The sequence below is a fragment of the Cnephaeus nilssonii genome (genome assembly GCF_951640355.1).
Source record: "Cnephaeus nilssonii genome assembly, chromosome: 16".
Classification (NCBI taxonomy): domain Eukaryota; kingdom Metazoa; phylum Chordata; class Mammalia; order Chiroptera; family Vespertilionidae; genus Cnephaeus; species Cnephaeus nilssonii.
Genome location: NC_137087.1, coordinates 22041466 through 22066347, shown reverse-complemented (window position 1 = coordinate 22066347; position 24882 = coordinate 22041466). Strand labels below are relative to the sequence as shown.

The 24882-nt window shown below is 40.8% G+C and overlaps 1 protein-coding gene across 1 annotated transcript in view; it reads right to left on the bottom strand.

Annotated features, from left to right (window-relative positions):
• DNA2 (DNA replication helicase/nuclease 2) overlaps window positions 1-24555 on the bottom strand; it is a 29736-nt gene extending 5181 nt beyond the window's left edge. Inside the window, 18 exon segments of the mRNA XM_079793323.1 lie at window positions 636-662; window positions 665-914; window positions 998-1087; window positions 1177-1370; window positions 4204-4428; window positions 5191-5300; window positions 5573-5682; window positions 5759-5875; window positions 7487-7717; window positions 9212-9406; window positions 10968-11133; window positions 12511-12628; window positions 13432-13651; window positions 14696-14827; window positions 18935-19080; window positions 21115-21298; window positions 22194-22373; window positions 24401-24555. Coding sequence (XP_079649449.1) covers window positions 636-662; window positions 665-914; window positions 998-1087; window positions 1177-1370; window positions 4204-4428; window positions 5191-5300; window positions 5573-5682; window positions 5759-5875; window positions 7487-7717; window positions 9212-9406; window positions 10968-11133; window positions 12511-12628; window positions 13432-13651; window positions 14696-14827; window positions 18935-19080; window positions 21115-21298; window positions 22194-22373; window positions 24401-24474 — 2769 coding nt within the window. The 5' untranslated portion in view covers window positions 24475-24555.
• Between the last annotated feature and the right edge of the window lie 327 nt (window positions 24556-24882).

Sequence of the window (24882 nt, the reverse complement as noted above, 5' to 3'; positions counted from 1 at the left end):
ATCTTAATAACAAGTGATATATTTTACAGTAATATGCATACATATAAGTAGCCACTATATTTTTATTTGAACTTATGTAAAGATTTCCAAATCAATGCTGAGAAGCACTATATAAAACAAATTATAAGGGATATAGGGTCAAAACTTTGTTCTAACTAAGAACTAGAAATATTAAGTCATTTAAGACCTTGTGAAGATTTTTGTTTAATGCCAAGTTTGTAAAGAGGTTTTTGTGTGCATATGTGAGGTCAGGAAGTACATAAGAAACCTCCTCACTTTCAGCTCAATTGTGCCGAGAAACTAAAACTATTCTAGAAAAACAAAGTCTATTTTCTTCAAAGTCTTTAAAAGGACAAAAATTTATCCTATCTTCTCTTTATTGGTAAACCTAGCCTTTGATAGTATTAATGCCAATTTCTTTTCTAGAAAATGTAATTATACACTTGAGTTCATTCTCAGGCTTTCCTGCTTCAAAAGTCAATTTTGACATCTATTGATCCTCAGAAAAACCTCCCCCAACGATACCGGATCTACAAAAAAATATTGTGTGTGTTGCAAACGTGTGTAAGAGTATACTAGTTTTAACGGATAAGCGCTAATGAAGCTTTTTTTTTTTTTTATGAAGCATTTGATACTGAAAACAGGAATTTAAATAGTAGGATAAAAGGAGAAAGATTGAAAGGAAGAAAAAAAAAGTTTGGTTTCTTACCTGGTCTGTATTAAGAAAACAAACAGGATTGTTTGGTTCAAATGCTCCAATCAGCCAAGGATTTTCAGAATAATCAGCATAAAATTCCAGCTCCAGCTTCACGTCTTTAAAGTTCGGCAGGTTTATCACTGCACTGGCCACTTTGTCGGACCCACATTCCAGCTTTCCTTCATATGTCAGTTTGTTACTTAAGGACATAATTTTACTAAGGGGTTACAAAAATAATTTTAGTCTCGGCAGGTGAAGACGAACATGCACATCACTCGAAGCTGACACTGTTACAGATACCTGTTCATTCTGTACTGCACAGTTAACTGCACGACAGCATCTTCATTCTGCTCCAGCCTCTTGAACAAGCTTTCACTCATGCCAAGAGCCCTGCCGACATAAATCCGGGCGTATCAGTGTGCTGTGACTGTCCCTCCCAAAGAATCCAGTTTAACACCAAAACTGCAGTGTCTGCTTACCTTGCTTCACGATTGAGCACCAGGGGAGGAAGCTGCTGGTGATCCCCCACCAACACAAATCTCCGTGAGAAGAAAAGGGGCCCTAGGCAAACTGGCTGGCTAATCTGAGAGGCTTCATCCACAATACAAAAATCAAAAACTTTACGAGAAAATATCGGATGGTTTATTCCCATACATGTTGTTGCCACTATAAGCTAAAAAACAAAGAAAACCGATCAGTTATTTAATGTCCAAGAAATGTAATTTCTTTTTTTTTCCCATTTTTGAAATTTAAATATATTAAAGAGATTTTGCCCTCCCCAATAACAGGAACACCCCAATATTATTTAATTCTGAGACATAGAATGCAAAAATATTTAATTTTTTACTACAAATTGAAAAAAATCAAGTAAACTTTCCGTACATTATAACAATTCTCAAATTTACTGATCAAAAACAGCTCCAACAAAAGCCAAAGGAACAGGAAAGGGAAGCCAAGTAGATAGAAAGCTTTTATACAATAACCACTCTACTCTAGCCAAACACCACAGAAAAAACTGTGGCTCTAGCTGGTTTGGCTCAGTGGCTAGAATACTGGACTATAGACTGGAAGGTCCCAGGTTCAATTCCGGTCAAGGGCACATGCTCAGTTTCAGGCTCAATCCCCAGTAGGGCACGGGCAGGAAGCAGCCGATCAATGATATTCTCTCATCATTGATGTTTCTCTCTCTCTCTCCCACTCCCTTCCTCTCTGAAATCAATTTGTAAAATGGTAAACAATGGGCAAAGCGCCGGGACCAGTTTGGCTCAGTGGATAGAGCGTCAGCCTGCTGACTGAAGGGTCCCAGGTTCGATTCCGGTCAAGGGCATGTACCTTGGTTGCAGGCGCATCCCCAGTGGGGGGTGTGCAGGAGGCAGCTGGTCGATGTTTCTCTCTCATCGATGTTTCTAACTCTCTATCCCTCTCCCTTCCTCTCTGTGAAAAATCAATAAAATATATTTTTTTAAAAAAACAATGGGCAAAGGATATATACATGATCTCTGTATTATTTCTTACAGCTGCATGTGAATCTATAATTATCTCAAAATAAAAAGGTTAATTTTCAAAAACTTTAAAATAACTGGCATAGATATTAGACAAAGGAGTTGAAGAAAAAACCTATTAAATCTAATTTATTTTTAATTTTATTTTTAATAATGTTTCTTTTTATATATATAGTTTATTGATTTTTAGAGAGAAAGGGGAGAGAGAGAGAGAGAGAGAGAGAGAGAGAGAGAGAGAGAGAGAGGAGAGGAGAGAAACATTGATGTAAGAGCTCAACATCGATCAGCTGCCTCCTGCACATCCCCTGCCAGACCAAGCCTGCAACACGGGCATATGCCCTTGACTGGGAATCGAACCCACAATCTCTTGCTGCACAGAACAATGCCCAACCAACTGAGCCGAATTGGCTAGAGCTGTTTCTTTTCTTTTTCTTAATGTTTTTATTGATTTAAGAGAGAGAGGAAGGGAGAGAGAAAGAGAAAGAGAGAACAATGTGAGAAAGAAACATTATTTGGCTGCCTCCTGCAGCCTCCTACTGGGGATTGAGTCTGCAATGCTGGCATGTGCCCTGATCAGGAATCAAACAGGTGACCTTGGCAACCTTTTTGTGGGACGATGCTCAACAAACGGAGCCACATGGGCCAGGGCTAGATGATTTTTTTAAAATCTATTTTTATTGATTTCAGAGAGGAAGGGAAAGGAAGAGAGAGATAGAAACATCAATGATGAGAGGGAATTATTGATCGGCTGCCTCCTACATGCCCCCTATTGGAGACTGAGCCTGCAACCCAAGCATGTGCCCTTGATCAGAATCGAACCTGGGACCCTTCAGTCCACAGGCTGACGCTCTATCCACTGAGCCAAACCGGCTAGGGCTAGATGATTTTCTTAAAAGACAAAAATACCAGTTAAGACTTCCCAGTAAAAATACACAGACATTAAATAATAAAATGTAAATTAGGTTCTATATAGAAAAGAAAAATCACAAGACTGTTCATGTGCCATTGCCTCTAAATTCAAACTCACTAAAAAATCCCAATTAATAGTTTTCTAGGTGTGACAATGTGATATAATAAGAAATATATACTTGGTCTTCCTCCTGGTTCTTGGCACAGAGCTCCTAAACCCCTTGGAATTTCCTGATAGGGGTGAGAAGAACAACTTTTGTTATTCATGATAAGCCCCTTGCAACCAAACCAGCATTTATTGCAAGGTTTGACACTGGGATTGGAGCTGGTTGCCAGAGGAACCAACCAGGTGATTATAGAGTGAGGACTTTCCCCCATCCCTCCATCTCCACGAAGGGGAGAGGGGCTGAGGACTGAGCTAACCACCAACGGCCAATGATTAATCACACCTGCATGATGGAATCGCCACAAACCCCAACCACAGGGTTTGGTGAACACGTCATGGAGCTGGGAGGGTGGTTCACCTGGAGAGGACACAGAAGCTGCATGTGCCTTCCCACATACCTTCCCCCAGGCATCGCTTCCATTTGGCTGTTCCTGAATTGCATCCTATAAGATGTGTTCAGTAGCAGTAAGAAAAGCACCTTCCTCAGTTCTATGAGCCATTCTAGCAAATTATCGAACCCAAGGAGGGGGTCACGGGAGCCCCGATTTATAGCTAGTTGTTCAGAAGCACAAGAGGCCCTGACTTGCAGTTTAGAACTGAAGTGGGGGGCCGTCTTGTGGGACTAAGCCCTGAAGCTGAGGGGTCTACACTAACTCCAGGTAGGTAAGTGTCAGAAGTGTTGTGAGAGATGCAGAGTTCTCCTTTACTAGGATATTTTAAACTAGATGAGATCCCTGAATAATAAACCAAAAACCTCATTTCAGTTCAGAAGCAAGCCAGCAAACTGTAAATTAGTAAACTGGTCCTGTAGTTTACCTGAATTAATCATGTAAAATGTGGTCAGTGTGACTGAATTTCCCAGAGTGCTGTTTCTCCCCATTCTGGCTACAGAAATTAGTATCAGCATTCATATACCACGCTGTACTTACATGACTATTGTAGAGTTCTTCTAGAAGCGCTAAGGATTTAATGGACTTTGATCTGCAAATTTCCTCCTCTGTGAATTTCTGGATATCTGGATGTACCTTCTGAGTCTGACCCAAGCGCAAAAATCCTATTTTAAACTTCGCTAACTTCAAAAGAATATTGTCAACAGCAGAATGTGTATAACTGGTCAACAAAACACTGAAACCACAGGCATATAGAATTCTTACCTAAGAATGAATAGGAGAAAGGAAAAGAGCATTACTTTTAATTCCAGACCATTTTTAACATGCTTATGTTTTTCTAATAGAATTAGAAAACGTAATAGGAAGCATATCTAAGAGTTGAACCAAATAACTTCTTTAAAAATTATAAGGCCAAAATGTGTTATGAAAGTATTATGGAAAGTAATGAAACTGAATACTTATGAACTTCCAATAGTGCCTGGAACACAGTATCAATCAATAAATATTTGCTACCATCATTATCATTAATCAGTAAATTACTACTCAGAAATTTGCCAATATGAAAAAAAACAAGAAAAATCTATTTCAACCACCTCTATATAATTTATCACTTTTTAAAAGGAAGGAAAACATACAATGATACATATGCCACCAACATAGAGAGACCTTAGACAATCCAAAATGCAAGGAATCTGCAACATGATTACAACTATTGGTCATTTAGCTTTTCTATTTCTCATGTCATTCTAAAAAGGTAATTTGAAATAAAGGCATTTTGAGTTAATATTCAGCTCTTTTTTAAAATATATACTTTATTGATTCCACTGGGAATTGAGCCTGCAACCCAGGCATGTGCCCTGACTGGAAATTGAACTGTGACCTCCTGGTTCACAGGTTAAAGCTCAACCACTGAGCCACACCCATCGGGCAATATTTAACTCTTTTGATCTCGAACATCACAATCTCTGAACAAAGGAGAAGCTGATTTCCGTATTTAGTTTCTAAGCAAAAGAACAATGAGCTTACGAGAGCACATATTGTAGTGGTCTTTCCTGTCCCAGGCATGCCCACGATGAGTGTGTAGTCTTTGGAAAGAAGTACCTTTTTCATGGCTTGCCTCTGAGGTTTATTCAAACCTACATTTAAATGTAAAAATAACAGAAAAAAGTGTATTGAATTTCAATGAACAAATTCACTATTTTTATAAGAAAAGCAGCCTCTATTCAAGTTTCTCCAATACATCTTTGCAAAGCAAGAAAATATGGTGATGTTATAAAATATATGTAAACTACTTCCAGACTTTGTGTAATAATTGTAACTGCATGTACATCATTACAATACTAGACTGTAGGTTAAATTATAAACAGAACAAAAAACATCGGGAGCAGACATGCTGATTACAGCATACCTTTTAGAATAGAGGCGACTGTGTCCTTCGCATCATGCGGAAGGATGGAACTGAGGAAGGGTATAAACTGAGGCTCACGAAAGTCAATGATTAAATCTCGGAGTTTTTGGCTGAAAAGAAAAAATGCTTTTAGTAATATTTCTTAGGAAAGTGGGGTAAAATTCAGATTCATTCACTGTTACAAACCTGGCATCAGTATTCTTCATCAATTTAGAAAGATTTCCTAATGGGGTATCTATATCACAATTTTTTTCTTCCTGGTCCAATCTGAACAACGTTGATTCTGGGAGTACTGACAAGTTCCTAAAACAGCAAAACAGATGTACACGAATGTTTTTCACTTAACATAGTAAGTTTTAGCAGATATTACTATCTGCTAAAAGAGCAAATGGGCCAAAATAGCTATTAAAATGGATACCATTTCCATTGAGTTACCCAGAAGTCATTGCATCTCTATCCATTAAGAAATGGTGACACATGCCTGCACTTCAAAGCAGGGAAAGCAGGCAGTATAGGAAGCAGAAGATATGAATATTTTTTTTAGAAGATATGAATATTGATGAACATGGATATTAGACTCTGCCCCAAAATTTTACAGCACCTATTCTACTATTTACTTAATATTTTTCTTTAAATCAACCTGTTTGTTTGAACTGAGATAAATATGCTTTATATCACAACTATTAATGAATATTTTTTTTTTTTAAGGGAAAGAACAAAATGGTGAATGCCAGAATGCTAAGAAGGAGAAATAAGCTACATATTTAACACAGGCTATCTATCCTGCCCACCGGACATGTGGTTGTGAGAATTAGATAAGACTATGTCCACATTAGCACTATGGGTCGTGATGCACTAAAGAAAAGTTCAGCCGTTTGGAAAGCCCTCAAATGTCAAACACGAAATTAGCAGATGACCCAGCAATTCCACTATGACTTATCTACAAGGGCAATAAAAATATGTTCACATAAAAATTTGCAGGTGAATATTTATAGTAACACTAGCCATAACACCCAAAAGTGAAAACAATTCAAATGTCTATCAGCTGGTGAATAAATGAACAAATGTAGTCTATCGATGTAACAGAATATTATTCAGGCATAAAAAGAAATAAGGTACTCAAGGGAAAAAAAAAAAAGAAACGAGGGTACTAATAAATGCTAAAACATGGAGGAACCTCATAAACATGCTAAAAGAAGCCAGACCAATAAAAAAAAAAAAAAAAACCCACCACCACATGTTATGTGGTTCTATTTACAGAAATATCCAGAAGAGGTCCATCCATAGAGACAGAAAGCAGAGTAGCTGTTGCCAGGGGCTGGAGGGAGGGAGAGTAGAAAGCGATTGCTTAATGGGCACGTTTCCTTTCAGGGTGATGAAAGTGTCTTGTAACCAGACAGAGGTGCTGGCTGCACAATACTGTGACTGTGCTACATGCCACGGAACTGTGCATTTTAAAATAATTAATGGTCAATTTTATGTTATGTGAATTTTACCTCAAATTTTTAAATAAAGAAGGGCAGTACTGATATATACTGGTACATGAAAATGAATCTCAAAATAGTCGGCTAAAACAAACACAAACACTAGGGTAAATGAAAAAAGCCAATCACAAAAGACCACATATTGTACGCTCCCGTCACATGAAATGTTCAGAACAGGTGAAGCTTTAGAGACAGAAAGGAAACTGGTGGCTGTGGTAGTCTAAGGCTGGAGGAGTGACTGCTACAGGGCACAGGGTTTCTTCAGGGGGAGATGAAAATGTTCTAAAATTGATTCTGGTGATGGGTGTAACTCTGAATATACTAAAAACCATTGAATTATACATGTAAAATGGATGAGCCTGTATGGCATGTGAATTACATCGCAGTAGAGCTGTTCTCCCTCCCCCCAAAAAAGGGAGCATTTCATTACCTGTCTAATAAACAGGTTACCGTTGTCACGTTAATCTCTTTCACGTATCCCCTAGACAAAGCAAACAGTGTTCTCTCTTCTCCACTTAAAATAATTCTGTCACCTGCCATTAGGTTTGTGACAGGCATGGCGCCGTTTTTACGTTGGAAATTATGTAAATATTGTCCGTCACAAACTGTCTTTACGTGTTCTGTCCTAATCAGGTTTCCAATGCAGTTGCCACTTTGCTCCCTACGGAGTAGAAAGAGAAAGCTTCCATTTATATCACATATATAAATACTGTATTGGCCGTTTCCCCAATTTTCTTGTTTGTCTGGCCCCCAAAAACTCTAATGCTAATATTGAGCCTGTCATTTTTACATATTCCACAATCCACACTAAAATTTTAGAAATGCTCCTGGCTGGCGTGGCTCAGTGGTCGAGCGTCGACCTATGAACCAGGAAGTCACAGTTCAATCCCAGTCAGGGCACATGCCTGGGTTGCGGGCTGGATCCCCAGTGTGTGCAGGAGGCAGCTGACCAATGATTCTCTCTCATCACTGATGTTTCTATCTCTCTCTCCCTCTCTCTTTTCCTCTCTGAAATCAATAAAAATATTTTTTTTAAAAATAAAATTTAAGAAATGCGAAGGGAACATTCTATTAGCTTGGAAACAATCTCCCACCAATAGGCCGCTAGACAAGCGCTAGGGAGCACCTCCCGTGTTGCACGCACAGGCTGGGATCTCTGAGCAACCGGTGTGTCAGCACTTCGATCCTGAAAGGACACCCCCACCCCCGTGCATAACATCACAAAAGACCACAGTGATAACCCATTCCTAAATCCCACTTCTTCAGTTTTACATGAGCATTTATGATTGCTGTTATTAAAATAATAGCAAGCAAGCTGATAATTCCACTGCTCCTAGGAAATAAATATTGAGCATTTACAATCTCACGGGCACTACTATTAAACACTAAGCAACTTCAGAAGCTTTCTGGCACGGGCACTTGACAGTCACTGTACTTATGTCGTCTATGTGTAACTACTCAAACATTCTCCACTGTGATGTTTTCTGTGTTAAAGTCTAGTACTAAGAAAATAGTGATCCAATTATTTCTAAAGTCGCATTATTATCAATATTCATTCTGGAAAGAAACAAATAGATGAAAAGCAACTAAATATTACATAAAGAAAAATATAGTGCAAAGATATACAAAACTGCAACTTTACAAGTAACTTGTAAAAAAAATGGATCTCACAAAATATAAGATTGACCAACTGCAGAAAATTTAAGTCTGTATCAAATAATTTATTTAAATACGTTTACATTTTTGCCCGGCCGGGGTGGTTCAGTGGTTGAGGGCCCACCCATGAACCAAGAGGTCAGGACACAAGCCTGGGTTTGGCCCGATCCCCAGTAGAAGGCGTGCAGGATGCAGCCAATCAATGATTCTCTCTCATCACTGATGCTTCTATCACTCTCCCCCTCTCCTTCCCTCTCTGAAATCAATAAAAATATATTTAAAATTAGACTTCCTGAGGCATATTTTTCCTACTGAAAATAGCTAACAATGGTGCTCTACTCGGAAACAATTCACTGACAGCCATCCGGAGTTAGCATGAATATATGAAACTGCATGTCTTTAACACACAATATAACCAGTATTTGTCACGAATTCCAAATGCCATCCCACTAACTAATCCAAATTATTGAAGTTTTATTGTATTAAATGTAGTACTTACATTTCTGATGAAGGCATCAACCATATATTTTGGTTATTTTTTTTATTATCCTTTGATTTTGACTCCAGAGTTAACATTAGACACCACAGGCTGAAATACTCTAAGTGTGTGACCTTGAGATGCTGGGTTTCCTCTTTTATTCTGGGCAGCATGCCACTGGGGACTGAACTGTCATCCATCTGTTGTTCGACTGCTCTAAAGATAAAGCTCCAAGTCAGACATGTGTATAAAATATTTTGGTGGCTATGAAATGAGATACTTCTAAAGTAAGTACATATAATGATGATCATCCTAACGTATAACCACAGCCCCTAATTTTCTTTAAAAGTAATTTCAATGTTCTACAAGCCAAATGGCTTTTTACAAAACGAAATGCTTAAGAAACTCAATACTGCATTATTTTGCCTTCAATGACTGTGCCCCTAACAACTACTTGGTATACTCTAGTCTTCATTCCTATTGGTAGCAAGTTTTGGCTTTTTGTACAACTGCATTTCTCAAAGTCAAAATATTTGTACAGCCAGCTCTGTGCCACAAGAAAGTCAACATAAAAACTAGGAGAATTATCTGGAATTTCATTTTGCTTAATGCTAATTTCTAAATTTTTATATAGAAACAAATATCTCATAGGACCGCCTACAAGACATTGAGAATAAAACACAAGATTTCAAAACAACGTGCTTATAGTAAAGGCCCCAGCTTCCCATGGTTCAGTCTTCTGCCATTAAGAGAGCCTTTGATATAATAGTTTTAAAAGTTCTTTCTGTGAATTTTCAGGCTGAATTAGAATTCTGGTTCTGATTTGATCTTGTCTAGTCTGTATTTACATCTAACTACTTTTTTATGTCCTTTTGCTGGCCTATGAAGGTATAAATACAAACGACTGTTTATAAGAGCTAAAAACTTCCCACATGTAATAAAATAGACATAAAATTCAAGGCCACTGGATCATACCAAACTTTGTGTCTAGAAGAAACAATTTCCCTGTTTTTTTAAACTACAAAAGGCCTGAAATTAAAATAGCAACTAAGAAGCGAAAAACTTCTTAAAACACCATTTAAGTTGTATTCAAAATGCCTATACTACATACTACATCTTTCTGAACCAAAGTTCAAAAAGCATTCTATTGTTCCCCAAGGAAATAGGCTTGTTATAAAATACTAGAGGCCCAGTGGTCCCTAGGTCTGGCCAGCAATCGGGGCCGATCAGGGTCTTCCGGCTGCCAGCTGCTGGTGGGGGTCTTCCTTCGTTCCGTGCCACCCCCTGATGGTCAGAGCATGTCATAGTGAGCGATCAAACTCCCAAGGGGATACTTTGCATATTAGCCATATATATATATATATGATGTACTGTGGCCCTAGCCAGTTTGGCTCAGTGGATAGAGTGTCGGCATGCAGACTGAAGGGTCCGAGGTTTGATCCCAGTCAAGGGCATGTACCTCGGTTGCAGGCTCTTGGCCCTGGTCGGCAGCATGTGGGAGACAACCAATCGATACATCTCTCTCACATCGGTGTTTCTCTCTGTCTCTTCCTCTCCCTTCCACTCTCAATAAAAATCAATGGAAAAAATATCCTTGAGTGAGGATTTAAAAAAATAAGAACTGTGCTTTTTTTTCTAGTCCCTTCATTTTACAAATACACACAGAAAAAAATGGCTAAAATGAAATCATCAATGCCAGACCAGCCAGCAATGTTAAATCATTTTAAGTTGGGTGCATACTTAAATGAAATTAGTATTTTTGGAAGACAGTGTTTACCTGCTATAAAGAGCACAGTTACCCACTTGTGAACAATATTTACAGGTTTGCTGTTCCTCAATTATTTGTGGTAAAGGATTAAGCTCTGTCTTCTCCTTTCCAGTAGCAGGTTTGCTAATACGGTGAAACAAAGAGAATGCCATCTGGTTTCTTAGTTTTAATAATTCTATGGGGGGAGAGGACGAAAAAGGAAGAATTAATTAATTCTAAGGTGGGGGGAAGGACAGGTGTCTTTTAAGTTTATTATATATCTTTCCATTGCATAAATAAAACTTTCAGATTTAAAAACATTAAAAAAAGTAAAGAACAACATTCATTTTCCCCACTACTCTAGAATAACCACTGTTAACACTTTGGTATAATTCCTCCAATTTTTGTTCACTTGATAAATTCTTTCAACAATCTCATAACTAGTACAAATTTTGAAGTTGGTGCTTTATTTGCTGAATGCTAAGGATAAATACAACTATCTAGAGTATAGGGTAGGAAATTAAAGTTTTATATGATAAAATTTTAAAAAGTTAATGTTTTCAACTATACTGTATATTGTTAAAATTATTTTTTAAAAAATACCATAACTATAAAAACCTGTATTAGGCCTAGCAAGTACAGTGAGCTACTGTCAGGTATAAATACCAGCACACCTTGTCTCATTGTGCTTCACTTTATTCCACTTCCCAGATTTGCTCAAAATTCACGCAGGGGGAGAGGGGTCCTCTCAGCACAGCCTGCACCCCTCCAATCCGGGACCCCTTGGGGGATGTCCGATTGCCGGTTTAGGCCCGATCCCCGGGATTGGGCCTAAACCAGCAGTCGAACATCCCTCTCACAATCCTGGACTGCTGGCTCCTAATTGCTCACCTGCCTGCCTGGTTGCCCCTAACTGCCCCCCACCTGCCAGCCTGATCACCCCTCACTGCCTCTGCATGCCGGCCTGATAGCCCCTAACTGCCCCCCCTGCTGGTCTGGTCACCCCTAACTGCCCCCTCCCTGCCGGCTGGCTGCTCCTAACTGCCCCTGCCGACCTGGTTGCCCCCAACTGCCCCCCCCCTCCGCCAGCTGGGTCACCCCTTACTGACCCCCCTGCCAGCCTGGTCACCCCCAACTGCCGGCCTGGTCACCCCTCAATGCCCCACGCAGCCTGCTGTTCAGTTGTTTGGTCGTCCCTCACTAAACCCCCTGCCGACCTGGTTGCCCCACACAGCCTGCTTGTTCAGTCGTCCCTCACTAACCCCCATGCCAGCCTGGTCGTAGGCAGCCATCTTGTGAGGGTGTGAGGGCTAATTTGCATATTACCTCTTTATTATATAGGAGGATAATGCTACTGCACACTTAATAGACTACAGGATCATGTAAACATAACCTTTATATGCATTAAGAAACCAAAAAATTTATGTTACTCGCTTTACTGCGATATTCACTTTATTGCGATGATCTGGAACCAAACCTGCAGTACCCACAGGTATGCTGTATGCATCACTAACAGTTGAAGGAGAAAACAAACAAAACCCAGAGAAGTAAAAATGAGAGGAAACAGCTCAACCTCTTTTATCAAGGTGTTTGGCAGGCACAGGGTACATCTGGCCAGTCTTGAGGTAGAGGAGCAGGCCAGCCTCCGGATCAGCCCTTCTCTCTTGACACAGCAGTGTATACAGAACCAGCTGTGAAAACAGTGTACTTTTTGTCAAATAAAACTTTAACTTTCTGCTTTTCCATATGTGGTTTGCAATCAATACTATAATTTTAAAATCAAAAGGTCAATTAAGCTATTTCCATTTTTAAAATTACATTGATTTCAGAGGGGAAGAGAGAAGGAAAGAGAGACAGAAACATCAATGATGAGAGAGAATCACTGATGGGCTGCCTCCTGCACATCCCACATTGGGGATCAAGCCTGCATCCTGGGCATGTGCCCTGACCAGGAATCGAACCCTGACCTCCTGGTTCATAGGTCGATGCTCAATCATTGTGCCATGCCAGCTAGGCTACACTGATGTTTTCTAAAGAGTGTCCTGTGTTGATGTTACATGAAAACAATGCCTCCATGGTAAATTAGGTTTAGGAAATATTAGGTTAAACATAGCTGAAACTTTAAACCATATTACTTTAAGACTCCTCAGAAACTTTAATAGGCTAATGTGCATCATTATATCTACAAATATACTTGGTTTCCCCAACTTACATTCTTTTTTTTTTTTAGGAGCATCTGTTTAGACTGGTAGTTTGGCAACATAAACTTGCCAATATTGTCTGACAAGTTAAGCTGATGTATTTTTTGCTGGAGAAAACTTTCTGCTATAGCCATGTATATACATGTATAAGACAATTTGAGTACTCTGAATGTATCACAAATTGAAAAGTACTATATGAAACTCAAACATTACCTAAATTGAGCCAAAATATATAAAGCAGACTACATTTTTAAATCTATTAAATACTCATTTTCTTATTAAGATTTATATACCTGACTACGGTGTTCAATAGAATTTGATTCTTTGCCAGTTTTAAGTTCCAATGGCATTATTTTATATTTGGTTTTACATCCTCGATGAATTTTCACACCAACTGTAACATCTATCTTGCCCTTTAATCCAAACCTAGGGGACCAAATGCTTTCTTCAATATCCAATGACTTTATGACTTCAATATTACATGTTGCATTATTGTTACCACCATCACTGGGCCTAAAAACAAAACACAAAAACACTTAATTAGAACACTTAGCTCACTTCTCATCTGCTACCATTGACTTTTCACTACACTCAGAGAATGTGGGGATGGGAAAGGGTCTATATACCTTAACAGCAGCGGTTCTCAAAGTGTCTAGCACTGACATCATCTGGGAACTTGTGATCAATGCAAATTCTCAAGCCCCTCTAGACTTACTCAATCAGAAATATTAACGGGTGAGGCCCAGCAATTTGTTTAACAAACTCTCCAAGCAATTCTGATGCACACTCAAGTTCAGGAACCAGTCCTATAGGCTCCAACTCATGTAATATACATTGTCTTGTATTTGTCATCTGTCCCTTTCAGTTCATTGCTATTGCAATCTTCCCACCCCGGCCCTTACTTCCTCAGGCCTAGATTACTGCAAGTCTTGCTACTTGAACTGCTGGAGCCACAATACCCATCTGAATATTCTGATATACAATTATTACAAATTGATATATAATTGCTTGCATGTGGTTGCACCCTAGGTAGCAACGGATGTGTTCCTTCATGTAACACCATATTAACCTGGGTAAGAATGAGTTTGATCATCCAACACTTACACCCTAGGACAATCCTGGAGAGACGAAAATAACTTTTAAAGCCTTTTACACTTCTCCTATCTAAGATTTACTTATTTTTAGAACAGTAAGTCATTCTGCAGAAGAAAATTCAGATAAGAGCTAACTTTTATTAATCCTATTTTAGACTCAACGCCATATAAAAAACTAGAAATAGAAATCTTACATGAAAAGGATACATTTTCTAGTAATAATACATTTTCTATTTTGAAAAAGTGGCGTTAGAAGAAGTTTAAGTTTATATCATATAAAATTGATATTTAAAAAGTATAAGAGCCCTGGCCAGAGTGGAAAGATACTCAGGACTGTAATTTGTAAAATAAGCAAACAAAAAGGCTAGTTGCAATCACTCAATCTTTAAAAAGCTTTAATTCAAAATACAGAACAGAATCCTGGTCTAACCATATGAACCACATAAACAAAGTGGTTTCTTACAAAGAGAGCTGCATCTGCGGGAAGTCAGCTGAAGTATGCTTATGCATGAAATCTCCAGCCCACTTAGAAAATGAAGGAAGATACTCTTCTACTTCTTGTTTTACTTCATCTTGATTCAAATTTAAGCGGTACCTGTAAAGTAAAAGAATACATGTTAAAGCGTAAATATGAAAATAGTAAGAAAGGACAAAAACATCCAAATAAGCAACCCAAGTACCTATGGACTAATAGATAAACAAAATGTAGACTATACGTACAAAGCGTTATTATTCAGCCTTAAAAAGGGAGAGAGCAGAGCCCTGTCAGTCCTCTGAAAGAGCTGGGTCAGCACGGAAGACAAAATGAGCAGCCCAGCTCTGCCGAGAGCATCTCCTGAGCAGGCTAGGAACCTCAGCTTGAGAGACAAGCTGAAATCCCTCAAGCCAGGGAGTGACTGCTGACACCAGTGTCCCAAACGATCCCACATTCTGTCTGACAGAGGCAACGGTTATCCTTGCAAAAGACTGTTTGAACTCTGGCAACTTCCAGTCGCTAACAGAGGATGCAGGTGAGAATGTGGGGAAGCAAGGACTCAGGTATTGCTGGCAGAAATGTAAATTGAGGCAATGCCTACCCAGAGCAATTTGGCAATACGTATCAAAACTTTAAGTGTACCCAGACTGGGTCCCGTGCAGGAGGGGGCAAGATGCTATAAAGGACATTATTGGGCAAAACTGAAAATGTGGACAGATCAGACAAAGTATTCTATCAATGTTAAATTTCCTGAGGTTGATAACTGTGCTGTGGTTACATATAAGAAAATCCTTATTCTTAGGAAATACACACGTAAATATGCATCATGGTTTTTTTTACCTCTGGGACATGAACCCTGAGCCCACCTGGCTCAGCATCAGCAAGAACGTGTCATGAGCAAAGTCCTCGGCCAGCAACAGGCTGCCACGCCAGGCACTGAGGCCCCACGCCCAGCTGTCACCACAGGCCTGGCCCCAGTCACCACAGAGGGGTTAGGGGAGAAGAGGCCTGAAGGAAGAGTGAGCAAGGCCAGCTTTGCCACTGCAGTGGGGGCCCCAGGATGTCCAGGGACCTGCTCAGCCTGCTCTATGGCTGATGTCTTCATGGTTTACAGCCCATTATGTATTCCATGATGAATACCACTTAATCTTAGAAAAAGGATACACACACATACACACAACAGGTGAATACGAGTGAAGAGTATATGGATGTTTTCTGTACTACTCTTGCAGCTATTCTCTAAATTTAAAATTATTCCCAAATAAAAATATTTTTAAATTTGTAAATGTGTATATCCTCTAGCCCAGTGGTCGGCAAACTCATTAGTTAACAGAGCCAAATATCAACAGTACAATGATTGAAATTTCTTTTGAGAGCCAAATTTTTTAAACTTAAACTTCTTCTAACGCCACTTCTTCAAAATAGACTCGCCCAGGCCGTTGTATTTTGTGGAAGAGCCACACTCAAGGGGCCAAAGAGCCGCATGTGGCTTGCAAGCCGCAGTTTGCCGACCACGGTTCTAGCCCAACAATTCTAAGTATTGAGCCAACATATATGCAGTTCTTATATTTTTAAAAGTTTCCTGCAATGAAGCTATCAGCTCACATGTTATATGACTATGAAGGTGCCTCTCCCGCATCTCAGAAACCAGATAAGTAAGAATGTTAGCTATCAGTGAAAAATAACAGATGCTAAGGGTATCAGAGAGATATTCACGACATGAAGTGAACAAGGGTTTTTTTTGATACATAAACAATATGAATTCTAAGCAAGGCTGCTCAGAAACCCTGTTTTCTTTCATCCCTGTATACAAGTTAGGTTCTGGATGAGTCAGATTGCCTGATACCTAAACACCCGAGGTGGTTTAAAAGACGTCTGCAAGTTCTTTGACACACCTTTCAAAAATGGCACCCCAGTCCCCCACGTTTAAGGGAGAGCTGCACTTCGTGACTTGCATCTAATGAATAAAAAAAGCAGCCGAGACAATTCAAACACTAGGTTAGAAAGGCACTGTGCTTCCTGCTTGCTCTTTCTTGGGCCCTCCCCTCCAAGCAGCAGCCGCCATGGCATGAGGACATGCAGCCTTATGGAAGACCCGCGTGGCGAAGAACGAGACCTCCTGCCCACAGTCAACCAGGTACTGAGGCTCAACACAAGAGCCATGTGAGCCCTGACCGGTTTGGCTCAGGGGATAGAGCGTCGGCCTGCGGACTGAAGGGTCCCAAGTTCGATTCCGGTCAAAAGCATGTATGTACCTTGGTTGCAGGCACATCCCCAGTAGGGGGTGTGCAGGAGGCAGCTGATCGATGTCTCTCTCTTTTTTTTTTTTAATATTTTATTGATTTTTTTGCAGAGAGGAAAGGAGAGGGATAGAGAGTTAGAAACATTGATGAGAGAGAAACATCTATCAGCTGCCTCCTGCACACCCCCTACTGGGGATGTGCCCGCAACCAAGGTACATGCCCTTGACCGGAATCGAACCTGGGACCCTTCAGTCCGCAGGCCGACGCTCTATCCACTGAGCCAAACTGGCTAGGGCTTTTTTTTTTTTTTTATATATTTTATTGCTTTTTTACAGAGAGGAAGGGAGAGGGATAGAGAGCTAGAAACATCAGTGATGAGAGAGAAATATCGATCAGCTGCCTCCTGCACACCTCCGACTGGGGATGTGCCCGCAACCAAGGTACGTGCCCTTGACTGGAATCGAACCCGGGACCCTTCAGTCCGCAGGCCGACGCTCTATCCACTGAGCCAAACCAGTTAGGGCTCGATGTCTCTCTCTCATCGATGTTTCTAACTCTCTATTCCTCTCCCTTCCTCTCTGTAAAAAATCAATAAAATAAAAAATAAAAATAAAAAAGAGCCATGTGAGTCATCCTCCTGCACTGGGCAAGCCTAGATGACTGCAGCCCCACGTGGGAGACCCGGAGCCAGAACAGCCCACTGAGCCACCTCCGAGTTTCTGACCTCCAGAAACTATGAGGTAACAGGTTAGACGTTTGCCATTTAAGCCACTAAGTTTTTTTGTGTGTGTGTTCTTTTTAAATATTTTTATTGATATCAGAGAGGAAGGGAGAGGGAGGGAGAGAGAAACATCAATGATGAGAATCATTGATTGGCTGCCTCCTGCACGCCCCCTACTGGGGATCAAGCCCACAACCTGGCCATGTGCCCTTGACTGGAATCGAACCCGGGACCCTTCAGTCCCCAGGCTGATGCTCTATCCACTGAGCCAAACCATCCAGGGCTAAGCCACTAAGTTTTGATGTGACTGGCTTCAGGGCAATAATCAATCCAATATACAACAGATAAGGTAATCATTTGCTGATTAGGGTGTGACAAAAAAATTCAAAATTTGAAACGAAAAGTGGCAAATAGGCAATAAACGGAACTCTTAAAGCAAAACCTTTATTAAATCTATTTGTATTCTGAATGCTGTGCTTTGTGGTCATGAACAAGTGACAACTTCTCTGTGTTTCCGTTTCTTCATTTATAACGAGCTGCTATCAGACTACTCAAGATACGCGTCAAAGCACAGCACAGTGCCGGGCACACGGCAGCGGCCCGAAATGTTTTACGACACTAGATTACACGTCATTGCCAAATCATTGTGTGAAATTTTGGAAACATTTTTTTCCCACATAAACAGTGAAACACAGAATTACTATCTGGGAAAATAGATGGATGTCAGAACCAAAATCATCACTAATGAAAACATGCCTGTGAGAAAAGATGGACTGCAGGGGTCAAGGAAGAAACAGACGGCAGAACATGCCAAACCCTCTGAAGGCCGTCAGTCACTCATAAAACGCCAGTGAGGAACCCCCTGTGGGTTTACACACATTATTTCCATTGTCACAAAATGCAAACTAGGTGTTATCGCCGTTTTCAGAATGTTTAAGTGACTTCTGCGGCCATCAAAGTGGCAAAGCTAGAATTTCAAACGAGGTCTGACTTCCAAACCCATACAATTGTCACACTGTTTCTAAAGGTAAGGCAAAACGTTTTCCACACTCTCTGAGTCTGCTGTACAGAAAATTCAGTTATTTTTAGCCAAAGAGTTCCTGTTGTGCAATTTTAGAAGCTCTTCACAGAACTGGAAGGGGGGACTGCAACTTTGGAATCTGCATTTTAGCATTACACTAATTTACACTGAATAGTAAAATGGCCAAGTACCTAATAGATTCTAGGAGAAGTTATATAATTGTACCTCTTGTAACGACTTACATTTCTTTCAGATGCCTTATCTCTTGAACAGTTTGTAAAGCAAGTTCTTGTAGCTTTTCTGGGGCAAAGCTATCACTTATTGCTTTCTGAAATACTTCATGGAGAACCGTACCAATCAGCATTTGGCGTGTGGCTGGATCAGAGCTCTATTAAGAAAAAACACACAAAAAATTTTTCTTTTACAACATATTAACAGATGTGAATGTATACTTATTACCTAACCTATTAAACAACCATAGCCAAAGTGTACTAGTAAGACAAATATCAAAATATCAACCAATGTATTTTTCTGGTGGGAGGAATTATAAGTGACTTCCCCTTTCTTTCTTTTTTTGTTAATTCTCACGAGAGGATATTTTCCATTGATTTTTAGAAAGAGTGGAAGGGACAGGGAGAGACAAAGAGAGAGAAACATTGATTTGAGAGAGCACATTGATTGGTTGCCTCCCACACGCACCCAGACCCGCACACACCAGCCTGGAACCAAGGTCAAGGTACATGCCCTTAACAGGAATTGAACCCAAGACCCTTCAGCCCTCAGGCCCACGCTCTACAGACTGAGCCAAACCAGCCAGTGCAAATTTCCCTTTCTTCTATTCAGAATGACCCGAGTTATTTTACAAGAATGAGAGGTTTTTTGTTTTTTAAAAAAAATCATTATATTTCTATTTTTAAAATTAACCAATATGAAAAAGTTCAACATATTCTCAAATATTTAATATATTCATTTCTAATTTCACTTTATAATTTATCCAAATAGAAAAGGTCAATAAAGGCATAGCTCACAAATTCTTGAAAGCAAAAGGTATTATTGAAACATAAAATGTTAACTTACAGTAGAGATTTTTGGCAAGAAAGTTCTCTCTACTCAAAAAGGAAGTGTTTTTCAAGTAACTCTTTTATTAACCAAAAACTAGATAAAGTCCACCAAACGGTCCATCAGGAATTTTAAAAACTTACAGAGGAACTCTTTGTACTATTTTTGTAAATTTGATGTTGAGTCTGAATTATTTCAAAATAAAAGTTTTTAATAGAGTAATATTTAGGTCTACCTTTTAATACATGATTAAGAGAGAAGTTGATACTCTCCCACAACTGAAGAAAAAAAGTGGATAAACTAAACTACAAATAAGTAGCAACTAACACTATTAGAAAAAAATCTACCTAAGTATTTTGCCTTCTTTAGCTCTTCTTGCTCAGCTGTAATTTTGGTTTTCTACATACATGTAGATTAATTGTATAATTAAAACAATACCCTGGGAGGAAGAAACTTTTTTTAATCCTCACCTGAATATACTATTTTTTTAGAGAGAAACATCAATGCAATTAATCAGCTGCCTCCTATACAAGCCCAACCAGGGACTGAACCCACAACCTAGGTATGTGCCCTGACATGGAATTGAACCTGCAACCTTTCCATGTACGGGACAACGCTCCAACCAACTGAACCATCCGGCCAGAGCAAGGAGTAAATGTTTAACAAATAAACACTCAGGTTCTGCCAGGGCTGGTGCTGCTCAGTGGTTATAGTGTTGACCGGAGAACCAAAGGTTTGAGGGTTCAATTCCTGGTCAAGGGCACATACCTGGATTGCAAGTTCACTCCCCGCCCCAGTTGGGGAACGTGTGGGAGGCAACCGGTCAATGTGTATCTCTCACATGGATGTTTCTCTTTCTTTCTCTCCCCCACCCCTCCAACCTCCCTTCCACTCTCTCTGAAAAGCAATGGAATCACATGAAGCGATGTTTGGAAATATCTAGATGTATTAAATTTTTATCACTAAATTAATTTTCTTATCATTAGAATTTGTATTAGTGTTGAACAAGATTCAAAAGAGTCAGGCACATGGCCTTGAGTCCCAGCACTGCCACTTATTAGCTACATGACTTTAGCAAGTCACTTAAAGTCTCTGAGCCTGATTTTCCTCATCTGTAAAATGCAGCTGGTTAATACCATCTCCTCACAGCATTATTGGAAGGGTTAAGTAAAACAAAAGTGTAAAAGTGACTCCTGCCCCTTACCCCTTCCTCCCACCCCACTTTCCCTTGCTCCGAACCCCCACCCCAGGTACACCACACTGCCCTCCCTCTCTTCCAGCCTCGAAGAGAAAAAAAAGAAAGTGTAAAAGTGCTCTACAAACTCTAAACTCCTGCAGAAATTGTAGCTGTTATATTATTCACCCTGAAAGTTTCACTGAGGACAGCTCTTCTCAGACATCGAATACTACTGGCTATGCTTGTGCCAGAAATCAGCATGTCTGGATACAGAATCAAATATCCAAAATCTTCATCTATTATCCAAGTGTCCGATGTGCAGTCTCCCTCCAGATGAATGATGTCTCCTGGCTCTACTGGTACAGAGCACCTACACATAAAGCAAAGTATCAACACCGTTTCGGTCCTACATTTAAGCTTATTAAGGAGGCTTCAAAAATAAACAAATCTTTTGAATGAAGAAATAAGTATTTCTAAACTTATGTATCTTTTTAAAAAATTCAATACCAGGATGCAGTCTTCTGAATCAACTCTTAGTCACACCACCCTTTTCCACCTTTGAAACACACCTGAGAGTACGCATGGGTTTTCCTTTAATCCCAGAAAGGAAAGCTGCGTTAGCATCATCCAAAGCTATCAAATCTTTAATGGTGTAACACAGAGCTCCAATTACAGATGATGTTTTAATAATTATCTCATTTTTTTAAATTATCTCATTCTTAAGACTTACATAGTATCTACATCTTCTATGAGTCTTGAGGCATGGAGCCAAATCCAATGTAGCAAGAATAAAATCATATTTATCTAGTTCATACCACCCAACGTGCAGCCTCGACAGAAAATCTAGGCAAAATTAGACCTGACTTCGCTGCATCTCCCCGTCACCCCTCGCATACCACACTTTACTTGGGTAGAGAAATATAAGGTCAAAGCATGTTCTTATGCTGTGATTCATTTTGCCCCTTGTGAGAATATGAGTTTTAAGCTGTAATCTTAAAACAGAAAGTACTGGGAAAAGGATGTAATCATTTAATAAGCCCCTTTGTCGTTTCAAATGACAATAAAAATCAACTTTTGGAATAAGGGACTTGACATGCTCCTGGGGTAAGAGTCACAAGTTTTATGTGGAATTAGTTCAGGTTGAAAACTACCCCCTCTATTAATCACTAAATTATAGTGACATCCACACAAGCCCATGTGATGGGCTTTAAGATGGAACCCTTAAGAGCCTGCCAGATCAGAGCTCGAAGTCACACCGAAATTACCAGTCATTCCTAAGGATGCACAGTTCTTGACAGTCTAGCGACTGGGAAGCAGTGATGATGAGGTGCTTTTCGTGGCTTCCTTCTTCATTCTGCACAGTATTGACTGCCAGCACCCGGTACCGGTTATCCACTCCTCGGCTCAGGACTGTTTTAGAAGAGGAAGCTTCCACCTTCTGAAATCTAAAGCAAACACAGTGTAGCACAAACATGGAATAAGAAGCCATCAGTCTCCTTTATCTACAGACCAATCTTCTAGTTTTCAGGTTTGTCTCCTCTGGAAAGCTTACCACAATGACCATTAGCTAAAATGGTTAAAAATTAAGAGAGCAAAGACATAGCAGAACTCCTATTACAACTTCCCAGAATCAGTGCCATTTAAAACATACTTATGACATGGATATTTCCAAATATAAGCTCCATGATTATAAGGATTAAAGAGAAATTGATGGGGGAAGGTCAATGGGGGGGAAAAGGAGACATATGTACTACTATTTGTAATATTTTAAACAAAATAAAAATTTTTAAAAAAAGAAATTGAAAAAATTAAACAACACATTCCACCACTTGTACAAACTGTCTCCAAGTACAAATAAAAGGGACCATTTTGGACACTACCCTTTTTGTAAATAAAAAAGATGCTTGGGCCCTAGCCGGTTTGGCTCAGTGGATAGAGCGTCGGCCTGCGGACTGAAGGGTCCTGGGTTCGATTCCTGTCAAGGGCATGTACCTTGGTTGCGGGCACATCCCCAGTAGAGGGTGTGCAGGAGGCAGCTGATAGATGTTTCTCTCTCATCGATGTTTCTAACTCTCTATCCCTCTCCCTTCCTCTCTGCAAAAAAATCAATAAAATATATTAAAAAAAAAAAAAAAAAAAGAGATGCTTGGCCCAACTGTGGTTCAGATGGTTCAGTCATCGAAAGGTTGCCAGTTCCATTCCTGGGCAGGGCACTTACCAGGTTTTGGGTCCAAAACCCTGTGGGGGTGTGTATGGAAGGCAACCGATGTTTCTCTCTCATATCAATGTTTCTCTCTCTCCCTTTCTTGCTCTAAAAATCAATAAAAACTTTTTAAAATATATATATTTTTTTATTCCAGAGAGGAAGGGAGGGGGGAGAAACATCAATGAGGAGAATCACTGATTGGCTGCCTCCTGCACGCCCCCTACTGGGGATCGAGCATGCAATCCGGGCTTGTGCCCCTGGCTAGAATCCAACCAGGACCCTTCAGTCCTCAGGCCGACGCTCTATCCACTGAGCCAAACCGGCTAGGCAGGGCAATAAAAACTTTTTTTTTTTTTAAGAGATGTTTATTATAGAACTGTGAGCCACAGAATTGCATTAATCTTTAAATTAGGGGCAAACATAGAAATCATCTAGTCCAATGTACTATTTAATGCAGGAAATCCTTCTATGAAATCTCTTTGGGAATCAACCAGCCCGTGCATTGCACAGAAAGCAAACCTAGCTCGTTCCTTCATAAAGTTACTCAGAAATATCTTCTATAATGGGCAAGTCAATATCACAATACTTTTATCCACTGATCCTAGCCGCCTGAAAACTGTGCAAAATAATCTCTCCTCTAGAAAATATTAAATTCCTCTTAAGTCTTTCCTGTTTGATTGCAGTGAGACTCCAACAGAGTCCGAAGTCACCATCTCTCCAATTACAACACCAAATGCTTTAAACATTACTCTGAAATGATCTTTGTCATCCCCCTAGGGTCTATTATTTTGGAACCTCCACATTCACCTAACCCACACATTCCCCAAGGCAGCTGGGACGCCTTCAGGATCTCCCAAACCCCAAACGCGAAGATCCGTCACCAATGATCAGCACCGGTGTTACTGCTGTGAAAATAACCACCCCACGACTGTGGGTCGTTCCCCCACCCCCACCCGCCCCCCGACCACATAAACCGAGGTGAGGGTGCACAGTCCTCCAACCACACATGGAGACAGGCATCTCGCAGTTTCCTTTCATGAAGACATTTAAGCGGCTGGGGCTCTCCACATTCGGGAAAGACGTGAAATCGGGGGCAATAATGAACCGCTAGACAAGGGACAGTCTCCAGGCTCTGGTCCGTGCGGCCCCCAAGAGGAGCCGGGGACGCGGACCCCCGCGCTGGAAACGCGCGGCGCGCGACCGCCGCTCCCGCCCCTTTCTTTCAAATCTCCCGCTTTGCTCCCGGCCCTCCCCCGCTCCGCTCACAGCTCTGCCGGCGGCTCAGCCTCCTCCCCGAAAGTCTCCTCCATCAGCAGCTCCAGGTCGCCCAGCTGCTCCATTCCAGGTACGGAGACCGCAAACGGTCGCCAGGTAAAATCGGGGGAACCCGCCGTCACGGAAAAGAGAAAGCACAGCCGGCCCGCGAGGCGCCGCGCATGCGCCGACTCGCCGAGGCCCCAGTGCCCTGCGCGGACCGCGCCCCCAGCGCCCCCAGCGCCCCCAGCGCCCCCAGCGCCCCCAGCGCCCCCAGCGCCCCCAGCGCCCCCAGCGCCCCCAGCGCCCCCAGCGCCCCCAGCGCCCCCAGCGCCCCCAGCGCCCCCAGCGCCCCCAGCGCCGGCGGTTCCACGAGGAGCACCGCACCTGGACCGGAGCCCCTGGGGCAAGGCGGCTTTGTTCTCTCGCCTTCGGTTTTGGAAAACGGAGGCTTCATAAATCTGGCCCAAACTTTATGCTCCCGCCTTCTGTCT